At 37.1% G+C, this 12,725-nt stretch overlaps 1 protein-coding gene across 1 annotated transcript; it reads right to left on the reverse strand.

Moving 5' to 3' along the window:
• Positions 1-4,610: 4,610 nt before the first annotated feature.
• Positions 4,611-11,757, reverse strand: LOC107756994 (uncharacterized). The gene is made up of 7 exons (XM_016574325.1): positions 11,622-11,757; positions 11,424-11,477; positions 11,090-11,314; positions 8,604-9,837; positions 6,142-6,446; positions 4,940-5,021; positions 4,611-4,831 (listed from the first exon to the last, which is right to left on the reverse strand). Exons 1-7 carry the CDS (start codon positions 11,739-11,741, stop codon positions 4,674-4,676), a joined length of 2,178 nt encoding a protein of 725 aa, XP_016429811.1. The 5' UTR covers positions 11,742-11,757; the 3' UTR covers positions 4,611-4,673.
• Positions 11,758-12,725: the final 968 nt, after the last annotated feature.

Raw genomic sequence — 12,725 nt, forward strand, 5'->3', positions numbered from 1 at the left:
CAACAAACAAAAAAGTGCATGTGATATTAACAGACGAACTACGCTCATATTTATAATTCCAAACAATCAGTAAGCGACAGGTGCTAGGAAATGCTGTTTTGTACTCATTTATTGACGATTCGGCTGCGGAGCGGCCAACTGATACGGTTTGTCCGTATGAATATTCAATGGAAAAAAGCCGCTAGAAGGGTCTGAAAGTTGCTAAATCTAGTGCTAAAGTCGCGCTCGTGTGTGTGTGAGACGCGGGAGCTGATGGCAGGGGGCGGTGGATATTTGTGGCGGTCAATGTGGATATTGTTGATGAGTTCTTCTGTGTCATCACGTTCTTTTAGTTCTACAGCTTCAGTTTCGGAACTTTCACGTTTAGTAACACATACAGCTGTTCCCTCACCACAGTGCAACAGTGAAAAGGGACCCCTCTCAAACAGTGTCACGTTCCGAACGTTGTTTAAGCGACATACACCGGTATTGCGGTATTTAAAAAATTCATATCATAACAAAAATAAACACCGGTATTCGGTATGAACCGGTATACCGCCCAGCACTAATATAAACAACATATTTTTCTGAAGTATGTGCATGCGTGTGTACTTACATATACATAATAAATATACACAGCACACACACATATATTATGCAAACAAAAACGTTTATTTTGGATGCGATTAATCGCGATTAATCGTTTGACAGCACTATAGTTAACACTATCATACAAGTCGCCAAACTAATGACACATCTTTTGGAAACCTAATTGCCTAATAAAAAGCACACAATCAACAGCAAAATCACCACAAATATACACTGAGCGTATCACCCAGCCCTAGATGGCCTCTGTTTCTCTACTCAAGAATATGTACAAAATCCTCTCAGATGAAGTTTTACCCATCATCCCCCGCAAGTGTATGTGTAGGCATCTGTTATCTAACCCAAACATCACAACAACACAATAATATGTCTTTTTAGCATTCGTTTTCCACCCATCAGTGCATTTTTTTATGATAAGGCAGATCTCTTTCCACCCTCTTCCCCCCAGTGTTCAACAGAGGGGTACTGAAGAGCAATGGAACCTCAGAAGGCTCATTCTCTCTTTGTTCTATTATTCACCAGCACGGGCTTCAGAACTCACCCGCTTCTCAGCGGGTTTGGAGATCTGCTCGGATTTGGAGAATATACTCGGATAGATCAAGCAAGCAAAATGCAGCGTCTCCGGAGAGGTGTTTCTACCTTGGACCGGGACCCGCTTGCGAAGCAGTGCAGTTCTGTGCTCATTAAAGCACAGCGTCATTAATAAATTGGAAACTGGTGCCACTCATTTATTGATACAATGTTCATCATTTCACTTGATTAAAATCTTGTGATCTGAGATAAACCATTGTTATTGATCATTTACACCAAGTCACAAGGCACCACAACTGTTTTAATTTTAGCATTCGAGAGTATTTGTTTACCCAGAATGCTCATTTGTACCAGCATAAACAGTTATTTGTGAGCTAAAGGCGCATGTTTGTTTTTCCTTTTAGACTCTTCAGTGTCCCACGGGCATAACATACACTTTGGTAATAAGGACCAGACAAATGTTTAGCACAAGCAGCGTTCGAAGCTTTGATGTACTTTTAGATTAAGTGAAGTCTACAGTGATGTCTTCAAAAATACAAATATAAAGGGAGCAAAGTTAAACTATCTTCCCATCTGCACTCTTCCCCAAAGCAGCGATCATTAAAGGCTCTGTATGTAGTGCTGTGGCAGCTGGAGATTTGTATGGACCTTGTTGAAAACTTCTGATGAACCGTTCCCCGATGAGAAGCAAGCTAAAGAAGACCTTCAGAGGGATATTTCTCTGACTTATTATATCCCAGCAGAAACTGTACTTCAGTGAAAAGCAAACTTTAAGCATTAGCTGCTTTGAATCAAGATTGGTTTAATAATGATCTAAAGCCCTAGAGAACCGTGCTGATCAAACTTAGCATGCCGTATATAAGCATGAGACATTTTAAAAAAATAAGATCGTTTCAAAATGCTGTGGCAGAACTTTCAAGCTTTTCTTGTTCAGTCGATATAAGAACAGGGCTAATCCCTCCGGATATCTATTTACTGTAAATTACATTACGTCATAAATAATTGAACACAAACAATTCAGTTATCAATATCTATTTTTACTGTTGAATTTCTCAAATAAAAAAAGCATGAAATGCCCTGTATATTCCTTTAAAAGTTTATAAAATGTTAGATTAAATAGATTTCTACATTTTCTGCAAAAAACATGAGTGGTGCCACAATGCTATAAATAAATAATAAATAAATAAACGTTAACTAAAACAATAATAATAATAATAATAATAATAATAATATAAAGGTGACTTGACTATTTGTTGTATAGTAAACTCTGCAATTATGACTGAGTTTAAAATACTTAATTATTTTCATCCACAGAAAGATAAAACAATCACAGCTGTGAAGGAAACCTTTGAGACCAAGCAGCTTTTTGTACTTGGAACTGGTTGCGAAATCTGCAATCGGAAAATTTTGCCTTCACGTGAAATTTCCAATAGAGTGGAATTGATATTTCGTCCATGAAATTTCACCAAACGATGTTAAATGTGTCTACTCCTTAAGTAAGATAAGTACTGCCTGATCTGCACTTAGTATAATATAAAGTTAAGACAAAGAAAAAAACTGATAAAAACACCAGGATGGTGTTAAATCAGGACAGAGGCCTCACCAATCCCTTCTGATGCTCAATTAACAGCTTCTGTCCGCTAGCTTCTTTTCCAAATCGTGAATTATTTATCTTTGAATTGTTAATAAATAATAACAGAGGGCTCAAGAGACCCTGCCCGGTCAATTAGGCGATGAAGAGGGTGAGTCGACGCATTATTAACATCAGTCCTATCTTTTATTTTCTTCATCTTCATTATATCGCTCGCCGTCAGACACAATAACGCCCTAATACAATGCCCGACTTCAAACAGCCTGACATATCCACTCCTCATTTTCTACTCACCTTCTTCTTTTGCTCCCTTTTTGTGTGTTCCCAGTTTTTTGCTATCTTTATGCATTATTCTTTTCTAGGTTGGTTCCCCTTCTGATGACAGCTGCTTGAGAGCTTTCATTGGTGTTCTTCTGTTGAAATTCAAGAGATGGCTTAAATGGAGGAAAAGTGTGGATGATAAGTGAATGAATGGATGTACATGTGCATCAGACACAATTGTTAGACATTAGCATGATTATATAGGCCTAGTTCACTTTGAAAACAAGCTAAGCCCTTCAGCGGCCATCTTGGTTACCTCAAGCGATGTGAAGTTTACCGTTTACTGGAAGGAGGAATGATCAAAATCGCCGAAATTGTTTGTCATTGTTAAGTTTAAATTACATATTTCAAATAGGGAATAAAATTACAACAACGGTCAAATAAATTGTGCTTATTTAGCCCAAATCACTATAAAAATGGGTATATCCAGATAGTGAGCATGCACATTGGAGAGCAAACGCACAGGTGACGCTTCTATTTAAAACTGCGATTGGCTCTTTTAACTCTAGGCGCCAATTCCAGCTTTCACCTCTTTTAAGCTGGTAATTTGCTTACTATCCACAGAATTTTTAAAGCCATTCGTAAAGCTGATGTGCCAGGCTTGCGTCATACATGTTCTTTATGCTGCTTAATATTGCAGATTTAGACTGGTTTATAATATAAATTTTATAATCGTAAATACACTGGTTAGTGTAAATAGTTTTACCGTTTATGCACTACTGCACTTATTCGTCAAGTTATTTAATAATTAATGAATCGGAAGTCTCGCACACACAAATAAACAATCTTAGTCTACTTCCGCGTTGCATAATAGGCTATATATACAGTGGATATGTTTTAATAAGGTCAGAAGTTGGTAATAAATTTGTCTGTATAGCGCTGTGGTGTTTTTCTTTTCTTTTTTGTGTATTTCATTAAATGATGAAGGGTAGGTCAAAATTCATGAAATCAATGTTGAGAAATATATATCAGATTCTTAAAATGCAGGTAATATAACTAATTGTCACCTGTCATCCTAATTTGAATAGAATATGCATCCTTGTGTGGGATCCCTTGGCAAATCCTGTCCACTGAGCTCCTCTCACAACTACGATGGATTTGTTACATTACTACTGACACTCTTGTAGGCGTAGCCCAGGTATAATGCTTCCACAAGAGGGCAGTGTAAGTATCATATTCTCATATAGTAAGCAGGTTCAATGCTTGAAAAGTGTTTGTGCAATATTGCATTTTAATATGCCACTTTGATATATTGTTATATAATGCACTGACTTGGCCCACTATATCTACTAAACATAAGTATTCACTGTGTAACTTCCTAGTTTATTATGACTGTTAAGATTCGGGAATCAGCTGTTTTGATGTAACAACATACTACAAAGATGATGAACTTCCCATATACATGTTCTTCTTTCATAATTATGTATATAACAAGGCTTGATCAGTAACCATATTATTTGTGTAAATCTGAGTAACATCTTATTAATGCAAATTAATTCTAATTAAAAATAATCTACTAGCATACAAGCGATAATCTCTATCACTCACTCACACTCGATCAGTCATGTAAAAACACGCGCAGTATTACATTCATTCGTTGTAACATTAGGTATTGCACCACTTTATCAGTTTATCACTGAATGTCTCAGCTTAATTCTAAAGTTTTGTCACACCAAGCTAAAGACTTTCTCTTGGCGAGCTCCATCCAGGACAGCTGAGCTCCATCTGACCATAGCTGCTGCTGCTGAGAGGCGTCTGTTGGTGATGATGAGGTTGCTGGAGGCTCAGATGTGACCGTAAGTACTATTGCAGAGGAACACACACATACACAATGTCAATACCAAATGGTAAAGCTTTGAAGAGGGAAAATAATACGAACATTTAAGAATGACAGTCAAAGCAGTGCTTTACCTTCTGTGGTATTGTTAGGTGTTGTGAGTCTTGCTGCTTTCTTTGTTGTGTCATCTTCTGCTGTACTGTTCCTGCCTTTGTCCTGCAGAGTAAATAATTCATTTTTTATTATTTCTTATTCTTATTCTTATTATTCTGGGTGCATTATATTATATTATATTATATTATGAAAAATTACAAAATAATTATGTAATTTAATATAATTACAATATAAATGCAAATACTGTTTTTAATATGAAGGAGTTTTCTGTATTGATTTTTTCATTGTGTTGTGCTTTAGGGTCCTGGCAGAACATTACCAGCACCCTGTCTAGTCCTGTCTGTCTTCAGTGTAAATTAGGGCTGTCAGTTTAACGCGTTAACTTAATTAGTTACAAAAAAATAACGCGATTAAAATATTTTAACGCAGTTAACGCACTGGCCCCGCCCCCAGACCTGTACATCATCTTACATTTCATACAGTTGACTGTTGACAAATATGATGCAGGGCAACAACTCCATAAATGCAGTTATGCCCTAAAATTCAAGATATTGGTGCAAAAAATGCCCCTTTATGTAATAATAATAATAATAGTAACAACAATAATAATAAAAACATTAAAGGGATAGTTCACCCAAAAATGTTTTATTCTGTCATCATTTACTCACTCTCATGTTGTTTCAAACCTTTCTTTTGTGGAACATAAAGGAAGATATTTTGAATACTGTTGGTACAAAGCTGTTTTGGTTACCAATGACTTTCATTGTATGAACAAACAATACTGAGAGGTTTCTCAAATTATCTTCTTTTATGTTCCATAGTTTATGTTAGGCCGTTGTAGCCTAAATGTTTATGTGTAATACATTTTTTTGTTGAATCAAATAAAATATTTCTAAAGCTACAATTTGTAATGTCTACTTGATACTTTCTCATTTAACAAAAATATATTTATATAACTTTTTGTAAGTATTTTCACAGTCAAATTTATTTTGCAATTAATTGTGATTAATTAGATGAATTAATCGAAACATCATGTAATTAATTAGATTAAAAATTTTAATCGACTGACAGCCCTAGTGTTAATATATTGAATATTCTATTTAAAATATAGTTATGAAGTTCAGAAGGCAGTATTTTATTATTGGTAGAGAATAAGCAATAAAAGAAAGAAGAAACCTGCTGTTTAGCTAAATGCGTTTTGTAGTCTCCAGTCATATGTTACCTGCCAGTCTTTTGTTCCACTAGGTGCTAGTTTTGTCGGAGGTCTCTGTGAGGTCTGTAGGCTGGCTGCTTTCAGTGGATGAAGCGAGGTGCTCAGTGGCTGTGTTTTAGGCTGTAAGGCTGGTTTGGGAGGCTGCGCAGGAGGAGCCGTTGGAGATGTAGGGTGGACTGGTGACTGATTTGTGGCCAATCTGTCCAAAAATGGCTGGTAGGCTCTGGTCTTCTCCCTGGCTAGACTCATCCAGCCCGGCTCAGACACAGCCTCTTTACTTGCTCCTGTTGTATTTTGAATAGATGGTCTTCCATCTGTAAAACAGTACTCAGTTTTATTAAAGTATATGTGACCGTCCTACTCGCCCCGCTCCAAGCGGGATTCGAGCCGCGGTCTCCGGCGTGGGAGGTGGGTGCACTAACAAGGAGGCTAAAGACTGACGCTAGTGCACTTTTTGAGATCAGGGGAGTGAGGTTTACCTGCACAGCATCTACCTCTGGCCTCCGTTACACTCACCCCCCTTAACCCTCACTCCCATCCGGGTCACGGCACCAATAGCCGCGTTTCCACTGTCGGGCCAAACGCGGGCGTGCTAGTGCGTGCCAGGGCCAGTCGCGTTTCCACTGTCACTTCCGGGGCTTGATCGTGCCTCGGATTTTAAAATAATTTTAGTTCAAAACTCACTTTCAGACAGCAGCGAGTGTTTGAAATAACTTGATCCGATGTGGATTATGATCACCATAGAAGGCAGAAATATTTATAAGTAATGCAAAAGACTATGCACGCTAGCTATTAACGTTACCATAGTAAACATGGTAAATACGACCGCTTGAAGAAATCAGATGTCAGCTTCTTATTCTCTATCACAATCGTGTATTTATTTATTAACATATTTTATCTGTCATAAGTCTCGTCTCGAGAGTTTAGCTCCGCGTAGCCTATGTCACCCGCCCGGCCCATTTAAAGCACTGGCCCGTCAGTGGAAAAGTGGCTAATGTAACGGGTCCCACTCGCCTGCTCCGAGTGGGTCTCGAACCCGGGTCTCCGGCGTGGGAGGCGGGCGCACTAACAAGGAGACGACAGTTACACTCACCCCCCCCTAAAACTCACTCCCATCCGGGTCACGGCACCAATGTGACGGTCTTACTCGCCCCACTCCGAGCAGGATTCAAACCGTGTTCTCCAGCGTGGGAGGCAGGCGCACTAACAAGGAGGCTAAGGACTGCAGCCACTAACATCTGTCGCTAGTGCGCCTCTTGAGATCAGGGGAGTGAGGTTTACCTGTACAGCACCTACCGCTGGCCTCCATTACACATGCACATCTAAGAAGAATCATACATTTCACTTTGGTTTTTATGTTATGTCTCTGAAATGATCGCTTTTGCATAACTCTTAGAAATAAATATTACTTTTGGACAACGAATTTTGTTTACAATTTCCTCTGTGTTTTCATTGACTGATTTGGCTGTGATGTTATTTGTATAAGGTTTTGATGAGGCTGTCTATTGTTGTAGTATCAACAATTTCAGAGAAAACCACTGCTTAATGGCACGTATATAAACAAACAGTGATTGGCTTCTGTATATGGTAGTCAGACTCTTACTGTGTAGCAATAAATATTACTTTTGGACAACAAATTTTGTTTACAATTTCCTCTGTGTTTTCATTGACTGATTTGGCTGTGCTGTTATTTGTATAAGGTTTTGAATGAGGCTGTCTATTGTTGTAGTATCAACAATTTCAGAGAAAACCACTGCTTAATGGCACGTATATAAACAAACAGTGATTGGCTTCTGTATATGGTAGTCAGACTCTTACTGTGTATGTTAGCCTTTTTTCCAGTATATAGTCAAAACTCTGATTAAGCAACTTTTATACTAGAAGATGCTAACAAAATTAGTTACATTTATTGCTACTTGAAGTGTACTTTTATATGGCTTTATGTTAGTCATATTACACATAGCAAATTGAAAAATCAGAATGCTATTTATTTAAGAACACTTTTGAGGGATTCTTAAAACAAATAGGCTCTTTCAACATTTTAATTAGGTAGGTAGGTTATTTTAGTATCATTGAGATACTGTTAAAGTTTTTATCAATATATTTTCATATGTTTTTGTTTTATATTTTCTCTTTTCATTTCAAAATTCATAAATTTATTCAAAGTTTTAGTAACATTGTTGTGTGTTTTTGCCATTTTATTATTCTTTTAACATGTCTATATAGTTTATTTCAGTTTTAGTTATTTTAGTACAAAGTTTCACTAAATGAAAATGAGAAATGTTGCCTTGGCAACTAGCTGAAAGAAAATATATAACGAAAAAAAATTTTGTATTACTATTATTATTTTTAAAGGTTTTAGTTTTAGTTAAATAATAACTCTAGTTCAGTTATCTAGTTCCTTGAAAACTAAAATGTCGAATGAACAAATTGAACACATATATAACAAGAAGAAAAACATTTGCACTCACTGTCTTGGGCAGCAAGCAGAGAGTCCAGATTCTGTAGATCTAGTTTTCTGGGAACGCTGGTTTTACTCTTGGAATTGGTTTCTGCTTTTCCAGCATGCTCTTCTAAGACTTCTGTCACTGTATTAGACTCTAAAGTGTACCGTTTGGTTTCATCCTTGATTTTGGAAACATCCGAGCGATATTTTAGTGACAGAGAGGTTGTGCGGAGCTGCACCCCAAAAGCATTCTTCCTGTCTTCAGGTTCCTCTAGTTTCCCTGTTTCCAAATGTTCTGCAGCGGTATCTGCCTTCCTAAGATTGGTTCCCATTATTGGTTTGGACATAATAGGAGGTGGTACTTCTCTATGAAAACTGCTCTTCGTCTCTTGCGTTTGATGGAGGAGATTCTGGAGCTCTGTTGGTTTTGTCTCTCTCTCTTCATCTTTCTGCAACTCTGGATTGGGTTTGATGGGTTGGGTCTTGATTCCTGGAGAATGTTTCAAATGCCCCTCATTCTGCTTTGTCTGAGTGGTTGGTTTGGAGCGATGCTTTGCAGATGCAATTAAAAATTGTAATTCTTCAGCGTTAAGTGTCCTGCTAACCAGTTCGGGTGCAGTTTCTACTCCAGCTTCCCAAGGTTTCGTTGAGGCCTCTGTGGCTCCTTTTGGAGACGGAGGGCTCCTTATATCTATTTTAGGCTTTTTTAAGCGAGGCAGAGGTACGGGATGTAGTCTAAATGTTGATTCCTCTTGGATGTTGTCGTTTCTATCTGTGCCAAACACACGATTCTCACTTGTTTGAATCTGGATATCGTTTATATCATGTGTCTGGATAGGTGAATGGACTCTTAATGACTCTATTTCTCTTTGTGGTGTAGAAGATTCTGGAAGTCCTAAAGGTGACGGTGGACCTGATGACATCAAGCCAAAGAACATAGGCTGCAAATAAAGAGGATTTGTGGTGACTCTCCCTTCAGTTTCAAGAGACTCTTCTGACTTCAGGATTTCAACTCCCAGAGATGGGAGATTGATTTCAGTTCTGTTAGGGTTCTCCTCCTGGTTCTGTGCTGACGCTGCAGGAGTTGTTTCTGTAGGTTCTGGAGAGGTGGGTTTCTCTGTTAGCTCCAAAGTCAGAGAAGAGTACAAGCAATGGTGCACTGTCTCAGTGGACGTCATGGTTTCATCATCTTCCTCCTCAGACAGAACGTTATCCAAATCACTGATGCTTTCTGAACGATGCCTGGGAGAAAGAGATACCTGGGAAAGAGAGTTTGTTTGTTTGTTTTGTAAAACAATAGTTTAAAATCAGCAGTGACTAAGTATTTGGAACTTTTTGCAGATGCTATCAGTGATAAGTGATCTTTGTGTTCTCCATTTGTACCCCTCGCACCATGTCGAATTTAGGCTTTACACCAGAAGTGTCAAAGCTTCATGTCGTCTCAGATTATTCTATACCAATGGACCAGTGTTATTTTAGTATTATTTATATACTATTATAGTATTTATTAATATTTTGAATTAGCTTTCATTTTTATATTTTCAGTTTTCAATTAAAGTTTTTAGCAATCTTGTTATGTGCTTTTGTCATTTTTTTATTTCTATATAGCTTTAATTGATTTTTATTTTAGTTTTAGTAATTTATGCATTTTAACTTTAAACTTATTTTAGTTCTCATTTAGATTTTTCATCCAATATTATTTATATATTTTTTTATTACAACTTCATTTCGATTTATTTATTTTTAGTGTTGGGGGTAACGCATTACAAGTAACGCGAGTTACGTAATCAGATTACTTTTTTTCAAGTAACTAGTAAAGTAACGCATTACTTTTTAATTTACAAGAGAATATCTGAGTTACTTTTTCAAATAAGTAACGCAAGTTACTTTTTTTTCCAATTTATTGATTGACAGCTCTCCTGTCCCCATGTTGAGAGAAATCAGAAGATGTTACTGTAGTTCTAAAATAAATATGAATATGCATTAATTCATCTCTTTAGCTGACAATAACAACACTGTGATGGACCAGTTGGCTATAAACTCAAGATCAGAAATCAGCAACAGTACTACTTTAAATTAGACTTGAGTTATTTTAAAATATAATTTTTTAACTTTAGTTAAAGGATACAACTGAACACATGATAGCTGTAAATAAAATAATAATAATAATAACTATAAATAATTATAAAATATAAACTCAGAATATGACGCAAACCTGTCTTAAATGTTAAACAACACAAATATCCTTTATGTATTTAATCCCATTCTATTAACCAATGTCTTTGCTTCTGACCTTCGATGATCCAGTTCAACCGTACTAATAAGCAAAAAATAATAATAATAATAACTATAAATAATTATAAAATAAGCACTTGTAGTGTGAACAGCATCATCGATCACAATGGGAGTGATCTAATTTTTACAAATCCTGTATAAACGCCGTGTCAGATGAATTCTATTTAAACGACTTTATGCTCTTTAAATCTGATTATACATACAGCTTCATCTTACCGTTGGCACTCGTTTTCCCCTTGTACTGGCTCGTTGGTTCCTTGGTTTGACTGACATGCGATGCAGGGCAGCTGAGTTATCCAACCTGGGCATGTAACTTGCAGAGTTACTGAAGTCAACTCCTGCAGTGGGCGTGGTCAAGGCTGAGGCGGGAGAGATGATTGGCTGAGGGGACAGTTTGGAGACTGGGGATAGAGGCCTTGATGATGGCTGGAAAGGATCCCCCTGGATGAGACAATATTTGCTGCTGTCACATATAATGTATATTTTTAGAATTATTATTATTATATGTATTATTATTATTATTATTATTATTATAATACATGAATATTACCTGTTCCTCTTCTTCACTTCCTGTTCCTGCTAAACTCAGTGAGCTCAGATGTTTCTGAGATTCAGGATACAGTAAGAAAAATGGCATTCATATTCCATTAATTTACACTGTTCAGATATTGTCAAAGGTAAAGTACTAGATACTGTATGTACTACATGTTTTACCTCACCTAAACTCATATCTCTAATGTTCTTTTACCTTGTAAACTGTTCCTTGCATCACTCGCTCATGGAAGGACGTCTCAGGCGGACTGCATGGTAAACCATCGTCCTCTGAAGTGGTTCCTGAGTCCTCTGTACGTTTACCAGGTATTGACATTGGAGGAGGACCTAGATGTAAGTTCTGCTGCTGTAGTTTCAACTGCCGAAACAAAACATGACCCGCATGCAGTTTAATAAACCCCCTCAAATTCAAATTTAACAAAGCACACTGATGGAGCATAATAAGTATATCTCAAATAATCTAAAGCCTTTAGAACTAACGCTTGTTGTCACAGTACTGCTGCTGTGTAGGAGCACGGAGCGAGGAGACGTAGGAGAATTTTAGTAATTTTAATAATCAAAAGCAAACAGGAAAACACACGTAGCAAGGTTGATATGAACAATTCCAGACAAAGAAACTCAGGAGAAAACAGGGCTTAAATGGAGTGGAGACAAAAGGGATAATGAAACATAATGAACTATGATTAACTAATAACGAGAACAGGAAACAGGAATCAAACCAAATAAGGACAAACAGGGACTAAACGGGAACATACACGTGACACTTGTATATCATTGCTCTTTTGTTGATTTTGATTGCTTCCATTGTCCTCATTTGTAAGTCGCTTTGGATAATAGCGTCTGCTAAATGACTAAATGTAAATGTAAATAAACCCTTAAACAGAAAACATGTGAATGTATTTCAAAAGAATGTTCACAAACCTGTGAGTTCCTCTCCATTTTTGTCCATTTCTCCAGAGCTGGATTCCATGTTTTTATCTGCTGATCTACAGTAGAAGGGAAAATAACTATCATTCAAAGACACTTAAAAAAGAAAGAAAAAGTATAAATCTCAGTGTGTGCAGACTGGACAAACGGAATTAAAAACCAGACTTTATCCAGAATGTTGCTCATTTGTGTGGAAGAGTGTCTGCTGCATGTCTTGGGTTTATAGCAGTAAAGATCAGATGATAACAGGTAACTGATACACCCTGTTTGCACTTTAGTACATAATTTCCTGTGTTCAAAGGTGATAAACCCTGTTCCAAGCTGATTTGCTCCTGTTTTCAGTTTAAAGGTCTAGTTTTAAAGCTAGTTGCTT

Source organism: Sinocyclocheilus rhinocerous, unplaced genomic scaffold (assembly GCF_001515625.1).
Source record: "Sinocyclocheilus rhinocerous isolate Xijiao unplaced genomic scaffold, SAMN03320098_v1.1 scaffold953, whole genome shotgun sequence".
Lineage (NCBI taxonomy): Eukaryota > Metazoa > Chordata > Actinopteri > Cypriniformes > Cyprinidae > Sinocyclocheilus > Sinocyclocheilus rhinocerous.